Raw genomic sequence first — 13,216 nt, 5'->3', positions numbered from 1 at the left:
TACCTGAGCCTCGATTTCCTTAAGTGTCTTCCGCAGCTTAGCATAGTCTCCCTTAATACTTTCTAGCGAGAATCTAACCGTATCATTTGTTCCCACATGAAGGATAATTAGAGGATTCTTCCCGCTCCCTTTTAGGATCCTTTTCAGCCTCAAGTCTACATCCCGTATCTTAGCACCCGGAAGACAGCACACTCTTCTATTCTCTGGATCAGCTCTGGTTACAGGCCTGTCTATTCTTCTCAGTAAAGAGTCCCCGATCACATATACCTGCCTTTTCCTGGTGACGGTGCTATTCTGCAGTCTGTCCCCTGTTCCCTCTGGCTGCAAGTTCTTTCCATTCCTGTTCTCCCTTGTAATCCTTTTCAACCCATCCTGTATCCTCCTGGGGCTCATATTTAGTATCGTCTCCATTGACTCTTCCCCTTTTCCTATAGGACTAGCCGCTCTTCTCTTCTTCCTTGCCCTTCCACCTTCAGTGACTACCTGCTGAGCCCCTTCTTCATTTTCCAACTCTACAAACCTATTCTTGAGCTCTGTCTCCTTCACTAACCCGTCTTTTCCTCTGCCTGGTTCTTTTAGTCACATGCTTCCACTGACCACTTTCCTCACCCAGCAGTCTCCCCTCAGAATTCCTCAGTCCTGCTTCCATCTGCAAGTCTGAGCTTTTCCCTTCAGATACCTCATGTCTTTGCTCCATAATCTGCTCGAACCCCTTTCTAAACTCAACCAGACTTTCCACCTGCATCTCCAAACCTCGGATCTCTTCCTCCATCAGCTCTATTAAACGGCATTTCATGCAGACAAAACTCTTACCAGGTTATCTGGTACAGAGGATGATTTCAGTGATTGGTTGTTATATATTACTGTTAATAGCTCTGCAATTTCATATCAGAGTTCCTTCAGAACTCTTGGCTGAGTACCATCTGGTCTGGGTGACTTATTACTGTTCATCATTTTGTTCCAAAACCTTCTGACCCATTACTAAACTGGGAGGAGTGGTAGATACGCTGGAGGGGAGGGATAGGATACAGAAGGACCTAGACAAATTGGAGGATTGGGCCAAAAGAAATCTGATGAGGTTCAATAAGGATAAGTGCAGGGTCCTGCACTTAGGATGGAAGCATCCAATGCACCGCTACAGACTAGGGACCGAATGGCTAGGCAGCAGTTCTGCGGAAAAGGACCTAGGGGTGACAGTGGACGAGAAGCTGGATATGAGTCAGCAGTGTGCCCTTGTTGCCAAGAAGGCCAATGGCATTTTGGGATGTATAAGTAGGGGCATAGCGAGCAGATCGAGGGACGTGATCGTTCCCCTCTATTCGACATTGGTGAGGCCTCATCTGGAGTACTGCGTCCAGTTTTGGGCCCCACACTACAAGAAGGATGTGGATAAATTGGAGAGAGTCCAGCGAAGGGCAACAAAAATGATTAGGGGTCTAGAACACATGAGTTATGAGGAGAGGCTGAGGGAGCTGGGATTGTTTAGCCTGCAGAAGAGAAGAATGAGGGGGGATTTGATAGCTGCTTTCAACTACCTGAAAGGGGGTTCCAAAGAGGATGGCTCTAGACTGTTCTCAATGGTAGCAGATGACAGAACGAGGAGTAATGGTCTCAAGTTGCAGTGGGGGAGGTTTAGATTGGATCTTAGGAAAAACTTTTTCACTAAGAGGGTGGTGAAACACTGGAATGCATTACCTAGAGAGGTGGTAGAATCTCCTTCCTTAGAGGTTTTTAAGGTCAGGCTTGACAAAGCCCTGGCTGGGATGATTTAACTGGGAATTGGTCCTGCTTCGAGCAGGGGGTTGGACTAGATGACCTTCTGGGGTCCCTTCCAACCCTGATATTCTATGATTCTATGATGATTCTATGATTAATTTGGGACAGTATTTGAGATTTGTCACTGCAAAAGAATAGCTCTCGTGGGTATGTCCTGCACATTCTCTGCAGCAAAAGACCTATGCAAAGAATTAATTTAGCTTTTCTGCAATGTCCTTGTCTTCCTTGAGTGTTCTTGAACACCTTTGTCTGACTGTGCTGGAAATATGACAGGAGACACTGGATGTAGTTTAATTAGGCCGTAACTTTGTCAATGTCTGGGAGTACTCCGCAGTTAAATATGTACAGTGCTGGTAATTGGGCAGGGGAGGGGGCAGAGGTGTGCTGCTGTTAGCCCTTCCACTGCACTCATCCTGGTCCCCAGCCAGCCTTCTGCTGCTCCCCATTTTGAATGAGGGTTAAGGGGAGGCTATAAGGGAGCAGGGAGTTGATTCCCTGAGGTAGGAGCCCTGAATCATTGTGTTTCTGTTCCTTTAAATAAAAACAAAAAAAACACTCAGACCTCTTTTAAGGTCAGTTCCCCATTTACCAGACCACTTTTTCTGATTACTGTATCCCTTCCTTTTGGGATACCTACACTGGACATCTGCCATAAGGAGGCACTAGCAGTTACCTTGGCGAGCAGTTACCATACCTAGGTCTTGGTTCCCTGACATCTACTAAAGTCTTCTTTAATATCAACCAAAAATGCATCGGCTCCAAACTGACAGGTAAACCTCATCCTTGCTGAATAATACTGGTGCTATTTCTGAATGAGAAGTTACTTACACCCCCTGCCATCTATGAATTTGGCTGTCTCCCTGTTCACATATCTCCTAGCCTTGTCAACCCAGGGTGGCTTTCACGCCCTGTGTTGCAACACGTCCTACCAAATAATTTTTACTCCTGGAAAAAGTTCCAGGATCTTCTCCAAGTCCTTCTTAGTTTTGAGCATTAAGTCTACCTCCTGACATGTTCTCAAATCATTTCCCCTGAGGAGAACCACAATCAAATCTGGTACCTGCTCATGGGCCACCCTGGTATACAGAAGTGGCATCACCTGGTCGCATAATATACCCTTTCTGTCATGCCAGCTCGGAACTTGCTTCACCGTTGAGGCCTAGCTGCAAACCTCCAGACAACCTGGAAGTCCGCCTGTTGGCCTAGAAAACAATACTGTGTCTGCAGATCCATGCCACGGTCTGCCAGCATCTGGAGTCTCATATACATTCTGTATGGTTCAGAATGCCAGTGCCCAGTTGCCTGGATTACACTAGCTCCCCAGCCCTAGCTGGGTTGGTGCTGTTGCTGCCCTGATCCTGAATGAGTGGGAACTGATTTTGTGTACTGGCAGCTCCAACCTTGTCAGTCCTGGTTTTTAAACTGTAACAAACTGGTATGTTGTGAGGGGACTTTAATCACCATGATCAAGAGGGGCTCATACCTCCCTGCCCTTTTTGCCAAGTAGGCCCGCCACAGGACAGATCCTGGACTTGCCACCCTTCTGTAAAATAATGGATTCACTCCAGCCTCCTTGATCCATCTCTGACCTCCTCAAGGTTAATGTCCCTGATTGCCCCTTGCAATATATATCCTTCAATTCCAAAGCCAATCCAGAAGAATCCCTACGCTAGTTCGCTGATCCTAAGAGCTTAAAAAAATGCTACTAGAAATGCAGCCCTAAACAAGGCCACCGCTTGTCCACAATGGACATATAGGCTCTGGGAGCTGCACCAGATCCCTAAGCGTATTAAAAGTGATGGGATGGTGTGCATTCTCCCTGGGGCTGGTGTTTCCAGATTACCCACGAGAAACCTCAGAATTAAAAATCCGCTACAAGGATCTGGGCAACCATTCAGCCTACTGGCAAGTGTAAGGCCCAGTAGGTGAGTGGAGATTGTTGATGATGCCAGGTGGCTAATAACACCTTATACTACAGCACCCATAGGTGACAGGCCCCCCTGCTCCTGAAATTGCACAAAATCGTTAAAACTTCTCCAGTAGCTCTGCAGTGTTCATGGAGCCGCTGAGCTCTGCACTATGCTGACAGGCATAATGTGCCAAGGTTCCATAGTGCTAGTGGCATCCCTTTGGCTTCCTTGCCAGTTCCTGAAATCTGTCCAACTGAAAACGAGACAATGCATCTGCTGTGCCATTATCAACCCTGGGAACATGTTTGGAAGAGAAACAGGTGTTACTGCTTAAACACTGTCGTACAGATGCCCTCACCAGCCTCATAACTTTTGTGTGATCTGGAGGACAGGCGATAGATAACATGGGCCACCACCGTGTTGTCCCCCTATAAGTACACCCTTTTATTAACAGATTGTTCCCAAATGGCCACTACCACCAAAATTGGAAAAAATTCCAGAAATGTTAAATTGTACTCTCCCTTTTTCTATCTAGATCAGTGGTCTCCAATCTCTTTAAGCACAGGATCACTTTTTGAATTTAAGTGCAACATAGGATCTACTTCAAAGAAAATGTAGAAATAACAGTAATCACACAAACCGAAACACCATTGCCCCTGCCCTGACCCTTCTCTGAGGGCCCACCCTGCTCCATCCCCCTCCCTCAGTCGCTTGCTCTTCCCCACAGTCACTCACTCTCACTGGGGCTGGGACAGGGGGTTGAGGTATGGGCTCTGGGCTGCGGCCAGGGGGTTGGAGTGTGGTAGGGGCTCCTGGCTGAGCCTGGGGTAGGGGGTTGGGGTGCAGGTTCTGGGAAGAAATTTGGGGCTGGGGGGCTCGGGGCTGCGGGGGTAGGTGGGCATTGGGGTGTGGGCTCCAGCCAGGCGCCGCTTATGTCAGGCGGCTCCTGGGGGCTGGCGCAGTGGGGCTAAGGCCACCGTTCCCAGAAGTGGACAGCATGTCCGGCAGCAGCTCTTGGTGGGCGGGGGCAGAGCTGCCTAGCTGCGCCTCCATCTAGGAGCAGCAGGGACATGTCTTTGCTTGCGGGAAGATGCTCGAGGTGAGTGCTCCCCAAATCCAGCACCCCGTACCACCTCCTGGGCCCCAATTCCCTCCCTCTTAGTTAACCAGAATTTTTGACTTACTGGCACCCCTCATTCCCCTAACATGGTGGATAAGAGAGCTTTTACTGTATATCCATATATTTGAATAATGCTCGGCTTCTGTCTGTGTAAGCGTCTGCAGTAAGGCTTGCATAGATCAGGAAGGTGGCTTCCTGGTTTTCACATGTTCTAGCCGCCTTTGGTCGCTTAGGCATTTTATTGCCCAGCTTTACTGTCTGTCAGCACCTCCCTGGGCACCAGTAATAATATGTTTGTATATTCACCTCTCAAAATTTTATCCTTAGTAGTAGTGAGAAGGTGAACTCCCATCTGCCACCCCAGCATACTTATAGTCTTGACTGACCATCAGGGCACCCTTTGCCCTGTTGCGCGACGCCGCCCCCCCCCCCCCCCCCCGGTTGTTCCTGGAGCAGCAGTTCTGTCCCATGAATTCACATTCCCTATTAGAGTGAGTGTGTGTGTGTGAGAGAGAGTTGTAGAGTACACCGCTATCTCTTCCCGCTCCCGATTAAGGGTTCCTGCCCCCTGGCGAGGGGTCTGCCCCACCTGACTATTGCCTGTCTTCCATTATTACCATCTCCAGCCTCCGCTCCCCTCCCCTCCCCCCCCCCCCCCCGAAAGCTCCCAGCTACTCCAATAACTGAAGGTTAGCTTGCAACAGCTGTGTAATGCCGCTGACTTCTGTAGGTGGGTATACCCCAGACATCCATGACACAGCTCCTAGATCTTTTCTCTTCCACCCTCCCCCACATCTTAGTTCTGTTACCCTTCCCCCCAAAGATCAGGAGACACCAAACCCAGTGGGGTACGTGACCATTCTCCCCTCCCCCTATATATCCCCTGAGAGGAGAAGTGGGCAAGTTCCCCAAACCCTGCTGAGGTCCCTCCTACAGTCACGATTTGCAGCATTGGACAGAAGGTACTCCCTTTCACACCCCACCCCTGCAACCTCCCACTGGTGCTGATTACCATCATCCCTGCTAGCCTTGTAGGTCTTCTGTCCTGCAATCCGGTCAAATGTCCTGGCTCTAGGTGATCCACTGCACCTTGTAAGTCTTGTAGTGGCCCCACTGCCTGTTTGGCAGGCTTCCTGCTTCTGATGTACTTAAAAATGTGTTTTACTGTTAGTTTCTTTGTGTTTAGCAAGTTGCTTCTCAGATTCTTTCTTGGCTTGACTTATATTTTTCTGTCTTACTTGCCAGAGTTTGTGCTCCTTATTTTCTTCATTAGGATTTGACTTCCAAATTTCAAAGGATGCTTTTTTGCCTCCAATGATCTCCATCACTCTATTTAGCCATGGTGGCATTCTTTTGGTCTTCCTTCTGTCTTTATATAAAAAAAAAAAAAAAAAAAGTTTGGTACAATGAATGTGTATATCATAGAATATCAGGGTTGGAAGGGACCTCAGGAGGTCATCTAGTCCAACCCCCTGCTCAAAGCAGGACCAATCCGCAACTATAATTACATATAGACATAATGCTGCATAAAATTAGAGTAACCACCACTTGCATGGGTTTACTTTTGACACTGAAACAGAGGCAGTTGTTGCCTGTTAAATTGTTTGTCATGCTGTCCATAGAATATGAAAGCAAGTAATCTAAGTAGACTAATGTGAAATACCAACAATTGGGAACAAACTCTATACCAATAAAAAACTATCTGTAGTAGGCTTACCATCTGTTTCTATTATGTTGAAAAATCCTTACCCTTCAATGCAAGTTTTAACAGTGACTTACGGATTTCTAGGTATAAAGGATCCCTGTGTTGTCTAGTGAAATGTGAAACCTAGCACCTGTGACAGCTAAATCAGCACTTGTGCCTTTCTCATCTCACTCTTTGACAGTAGTGCTGTGAATTTGAGGACAGAGTTTGACCTTCTTGGTTCTAGGTTAGAAAGGTACTCTGAAGCAAATAAATGGATGGATCTCTTCTTCAAAAATAGCTTAACTAGTTCCATTTTGTATTTCTTTAGATGACAGCACTGAATGCCAGACTGGATCAAAGAAGGAAGAACAAAATGACAAAGAAAAGAAAGATGAAGAGGAAACTCCACTACCTACTTATAGGGCCAAATCGATTGTTGAGAGTTGGGTGTGGGGTAAACAACCAGGTATTATGAATGTTTCAGTAATTCTTTTTATGGCATTAAGTACTTTTCATTTATGGGTAATTGGAACAATTAGAACTAATTGGATCAAATGCACATGTTGAGTGCATTTATCACATTAGCTGAATACTAGTATGCTATGCTAAGTTATAAGTAGCAAAATAGTTAACAATGTTGACATTTAAATTGGTCATCTTTAGGTTTTGGTGTTAACTTCATTAACTTGAACAAGGAGAGTTCACATCTCTCTGAGCTTTTGTTTCAGGTGTGTCCAGAGATTTGGACAGACTTTACTACATCAATGTACTCTTGCACCTTGCACTACGAAGTTAGGTTGTCTCGTGTCAACCTATTTGTGCAAGTCTCTACATTTAAATTTGTCTTCCACAAACATAAGCACCCTGTTATGGTGATTGCAGTAAAATCTCTCCCTGAACAGTGGAGAGCCATGGTTGACCTACTGAGGTCAATGCAGTAGATGCTGTATGACCTGTGTCAACCCCAGTAGTCCTCCAGGAGCTGTCCCACATGGCCCATTCCATTTAAATGCTGCTGCCCAGGGATCATGGAGGCCAGAGGCTACCCCCTTCTTTAATCTCCTCCACATATTTTTGAAATGCCTTTTCCTGATTTCCCACCTTGGTGAGAACACCTCGCAGCTCTCCCTTACTGTGTGTAACTGACCATGCTGGTTGCACGCACTAGATGTGTTCTCCTGCCTGGAATAAACAGGAGGTATTCGATCTCTTGGGCTTGTGGGGAGGAGGCTGTGCAGGCACAACTACTGATGAGCTGTAGAAACATGGACATCTATGAGCAGATTGCATAGCGGGTACTGGCAAAGGGGTATGAGAAGTTTCAGCAGCAGTACCTCATGAAAGCAAAGGAACTATGGCAGGGAGACTAATGTTCAACCTAGTTCTGAGCTGTGGACCTGCTGCTTTTACAATGAACTGCATGCCATATTTGGTGGAGACATATCAGCACCCCACAGACCGCTCTGGATATTTCAGAAGAGCCTAAGACACAGACCCCTACCATGAACAGCGGGGAGGATGAGGAAGAAAAGGAGGAAGGAGACTCACCAGTATATCCAGTGATATCACAAGCCATGACCTCTTTTGAAACTTCACCACCGAGTAGCTAAACCCATCAGCCCAGCACTGATGATGCTAATGAAGAGAAAGAGACCTTGGGTAAGTGTGTGTATGCATTTTCCCTTACAGTCTTTAAATTTAAAGATGGCACTTGGCACATCGCCACCTGTGTCATGACACGGGTTGATTTTTCATTGTTTTACTTGTATGGGAAGAGGTAGCATTACAACAAACAGAGGTGGATGTTAGATTATGCAGGGGGCAATGGGGAGCAGATTGTTTATGTACATAGGGATGCCCCTTGTATCTTCTTGAGAGCTCAATGAAACTTTCATGGAGATACCCTCAATCCTTTCCCAAAGGTTTCAAGGGATGGCCGGTTTTTCTTTCTCTGTGGTAGGATATTTTCACAGGCCACCCTGTGGCGAGTTTGGCTTGCACCATTGCAGTAAACAGGCTAGCAGCAGCTGAGCTCTTTGCTGTTGTTACCCACAGGAATGAGATCTGCTAAAATCACCACCTGGAACATTCATGCCAATATGCAGTGCCATTTCCCTATACCGAGGGCCCTATCAAATTCATGGCCATGAAAAGCACGTCACAGACTGTGAAATCTGGTCAACCCCTGTGAAATCTCGTCTTTTGGGTGCTTTTACCCTATACTATACCGTTTTTCACAGGGGAGACCAGTATTTCTCAAGTTGGGGGTCCTGACTGAAAAGGGAATTGCAGGGGGGTCACAAGGTTATTTTAGGGGGGTTGTGGTATTGCCACCCTTCTGTGCTGCCTTCAGAGCTGGGCAGCTGGAGAGCGGTGGCTGTTGGCTGGGCGCCCAGCTCTGAAGGCAGCGCCCCTCATCCCCCCAGCAGCAGTGCAGAAGTGAGGGTGGCAATACCATACCATGCCACCCTTACTTCTGAGTGGCTGCCTTCAGAGCTGGGCGGCTGGAGCGTGGTGGCTGCTGACTGAGGGCCCAGCTCTGCAGGCAGCAGTGCAGAAATAAGGGTGGCAATACCATAGCCTGCCATTCTTGCTTCTGCGCTGCTGCTGGCGGTGGCTCTGCCTTCAGAGCTGGGATCCCGGCCAGCAGCTGCCACGCTCCAGCTGCCCAGCTCTGAAGGCCTGAGCTGCTACTGGCAGCAGCGTGAAGTAAGGATAGTGGTACCACAACCAGTGTTCCCTCTAATTTTTGACAGGCTGTGTGTGCAAAAAATGTCTTCTGTGCAAATTTTTGTGAACACGGTGTTTCACTGGGTTTAGGATCTGTGTGCACGCGCAAACATGCGCACAGCTTAGAGGGAACAGTGACTGCAACCTCCCTCCACCACAATAACCTTGCATAATGACAGGTTTCAGAGTAGCAGCCGTGTTAGTCTGTATTCTCAAAAAGAAAAGGAGGACTTGTGGCACCTTAGAGACTAACCAATTTATTTGAACATAAGCTTTCGTGAGCTACAGCTCACTTCATCGGATGCATCCGATGAAGTGAGCTGTAGCTCACGAAAGCTTATGTTCAAATAAATTGGTTAGTCTCTAAGGTGCCACAAGTCCTCCTTTTCTTTTTACAATAACCTTGTGACCCCTATTCCCCACAACTCCTTTTTTGGTCGGGATCCCTACAATTATAGCACTATGACATTTCAGATTTAAATAGCTGAAATAATGAAATTTATTATTTTTTAAAAATTCTATGGTCTGAAATTGACCAAAATGGACCATGAATTTGGTAGGGCCCTATCAATACCCATAGAATAGAGACCAACATTTTGTTTCATTCAACCGTAATTTCTTGTTCCTGGTGGGCTGCACTCACTGTAGCTGGAACTGAGAGCAGTGTTGTGCAGAGGTGCTTCAAAGCTGAAGTGTTAATAAGTATGTCTTACTAAATGTTACTGAATAAAGGAAAGATCAGCTTCAAAACTCCCTTCTCTTTCTCTTGTGACTGTAAGTCCAATGATACTTCTCTCTCTCTCTCTCCATCATCAGCAACTGCTTTTGCAGCCTTGTGGGGTGCCCCCTGATGAGACAGAGGAGAACTAGGGAGGACATGTTCCATGAAATTCTGCAAGCCAGTGCTGCATCTGACTGAGCAAAGGACCTTGAGAGCCGTCATGGAAGACAACAGGGAGAAGTACAGAGCAGACAGAAGAGAGGCCCAAGAAAAGGAGAGGGAGATATACCAGGACATGATGGATCTTCTCAAGCAGCAAACACAAATGTTGTAGGTCCAAGTTGACCAACAGGTCCAAATACCCAGACTCTTCACCCTTTGCAGTCCTTCGAGAACTCTGTAGTAGCAGCTCCTTACTCCCCCCACATTCTGCACTCTTCCCTCTCTAAGCCTGAGGAAAATGGCAGCTTCACATACGCTGTTGTGTGTGAGAACCATGGTTGGTGTATGTTAAGCTACAACCGATTATGTGCACTGAAATAGATAGAAATGTTTGCTGCCTTTCCAATTTCGTTCCCCCATTAATTTATGTTTACAGTTTATATTGCGTGGCTTGTTTTGCACGTTGGTTTTTCTCCAGTTTTTGCCATTCAATAAATTTTCCTTTTTTTGAAAATAAAATGATCTTTATTAGTTCATACCATTGATTGTTGAAAGCACGAAGGTATTCAGAGCACCCAGTACTTGTAGATGTAGAGCACCACAGAATTCATAGGTTCAAGAAAACACCCAGTCATATTTATAAATGTCAAGCAAGCACCACATAATTCGTAACTTTAGTAACAAATATAATCTAAAATATTTATAAATGTTCAGCAAGCGCTATGCAATTTCTAGCGCAACCCAAAACTGCAGGCCTGGAGAATAATTCAGCACAGAACCCTATGGCAGCTGACTATTAAAGTTCTCTTTCAAAACCACCCTCAACTGCTCAGCTCCATGTTGAACTTGTCTTTGGTTGCTCAGTCAGCAGAGAGCTGTTCCACCTCCGCCTTTCCAGGATATACAAACTTTGGCATCTGTACGCCGAGGTAACTTGTGTTGACCAAGGTTTGTAGACCATGGTCTTTGCCATCTAAAATGGGAGTAGGATCCTAAAGCAAGGAGAACGAGGCAGGGGTGTGTGCGCACGCGTGCGTGTATGTGTTTAAAATTTTCTTGGTGAGGTAGAGGACTACAGAATGAGATCTTTCTAATCCATACTTTAGTCCTCATTATAGCAGAGTGAGAGCTCTGCTGTAGTTAACGTTAATATGTTAAGGCTTGTCTACAAAATGGAGCTTTGCTAGAATAGTAGTTGTTGTGCTTTAAAATCATATCCTACTTAAATGCAATTCAGCTTTCAAGTGTAGACAAGTCTTTAGACTATAACTACTTGTTATGCACATTATTACTGAGCTGTAGTGTAGGTGGCTCTAATGTGAACTAAAGCATATTTTTAGCTTTGTGTATATTAGATAAAAGTAGCTACACCTATAACAGCTACCTTTCAGGAGTCCTGCCAATTTTTGTGGCTTTAGAATTGCTTTTTTTTTTTTTTTTCTTTTCCTTTTAAAAATTATTTTGCTCTTCTGTTACTGTGTGAAAGACCCTACACAAATGGGAGAAACTGACCACATTTTCAAATAGCTAGCCTTGGACCACACAAAGTTGTCAAGTGCACAGGCACCCAGTCTGAAAAGTAGAACACCCCTCCCCCCTCTTCCCCCTCGCTATACTTTATAGTGGCTAGGGCACTAGCCTAGGACTTGGGAGTTCAGTTCCTTGGTCTGCCACAAACTTTCCTGATGACCTTGGACAAGGCATGCTGTGCCTCCAGTCCTCATCTGTAAAATGGGGATAATAGCACTTCCCTACCTCACAGGGATGTTGTGAGGATAAATGCATTAAAGATTGCAAAGTGCTTTGAAATCTAGTAATGAAAAGTCTTATTTAAGAAATAAGTGGTATTCTCTGCAACAATAGCCAAAATTTCAGACAGTGTCACTTCTTTTTAAGTTGTCTTTTTTTTTTTTTTTTTCAACTGCTAATATGCATTGGGAAATTTGGAGTTGGGAGCCTGTTTCAAGCATGGAGATATTTAACAAATATTATTAAAGAGGCGTTTAAGGTCAGTCTCTTCGCCACCCACAAAATCAGTCAAGTTTATTGTGTGGTCAGTGAGCCTTTGCCAATAGTTACACCCAATTTTACGATGCACCATTTACATTATAAAACCATTTTTAAGCATAGTTGGGCCACAGCCATGGTTTTACAACTGTGCAATAATATAGACCCCCAGCCGGCAAAAATGTGCACAAATAGACCCCATGAACCTGTGTAAAGCCACACTGAAGTCAATGCTGATGCAGGGGACTGCCTGTATGTGTAACTTAACAGAACTGAAACCATATTTACTAAGAGTATAGATAGAAAATACCTATGAATGTCTTAGGGGAGTAGTGCTCTTCACTTGGGTCTTACTGGCACAGGCCTGACTGGGGGAAAAACACTTTGTGTCTGTTTGTTATTTACATTAAAGCCTCTTTACTCTTCCAGAACAGTGGGTAAATTAGAATGAGCCCCTTTGTCAGGTTTTTGGGGCAGCAATGGTCAATATGTATTCGTACAGAAAAACGAGGCCCCTCTGATTAGGGCTTTTGGTTGTTACCATAGTATAAACCTTAAAAACAGTGTAATGACATGCAAATTTGACTACTCAGTGGCTTCTTACTGTGTTTCCATTTTACATTCAGTCCTTACTAATCTCCGTTTGAGAGAAGAGCATTTCAAGCTGCCTTTTGCCTTGCTTTCCTTTGGAAAAATCCTAATTTTATTATTTACTAACCCACCCTAATTTTTGTATTGTTCCTCCTTAAAACCTTAGCTTTCATTTATTTTCTAAATTACACATTTTTTGTAAAGTTTGTTGTTGAGGTTCCAGTGATGCAAAGGTGTGTATGTATAAGTGCAGCTGCCCTCTTTCCTGGACGTGAAAAGAGGAAAATAACACGCTCATACGGTGGTACAAAAACCTATTTTGGGGTGGGAGAAGGGTTGGAGAAGTAGCCTTTTAATCTTCTATTACTTTATTTATACGTTGTCCTCTTTCATTGTTGGTACCCTTCCTTTTCTTCAGTCTGTTTTGTGCCAGAGCGTGGTGGTGTCCCCCTAGTGCGATCATTAATCTGCAGAGTCCTGCGGTGCTAATAGTTATTAAAGGAGTTGGAAAA

At 45.3% G+C, this 13,216-nt stretch overlaps 1 protein-coding gene across 1 annotated transcript in view; it reads left to right on the top strand.

Moving 5' to 3' along the window:
* HERC2 (HECT and RLD domain containing E3 ubiquitin protein ligase 2) overlaps positions 1–13,216 on the top strand; it is a 201,604-nt gene that overhangs the window by 27,586 nt on the left and 160,802 nt on the right. The window contains exon 4 of the mRNA XM_084623550.1: positions 6,822–6,959. Within this exon, the coding sequence (XP_084479676.1) occupies positions 6,822–6,959 (138 nt within the window). The remainder of the gene's footprint in view (positions 1–6,821; positions 6,960–13,216) is intronic.

This window comes from Lepidochelys olivacea, assembly GCF_965140295.1.
Source record: "Lepidochelys olivacea isolate rLepOli2 genome assembly, chromosome: 1".
Taxonomy (NCBI): Eukaryota; Metazoa; Chordata; order Testudines; family Cheloniidae; genus Lepidochelys; species Lepidochelys olivacea.
The sequence above is the reverse complement of the archived record's forward strand: the minus strand, read 5'-3'. Positions and strand labels throughout refer to the sequence as shown.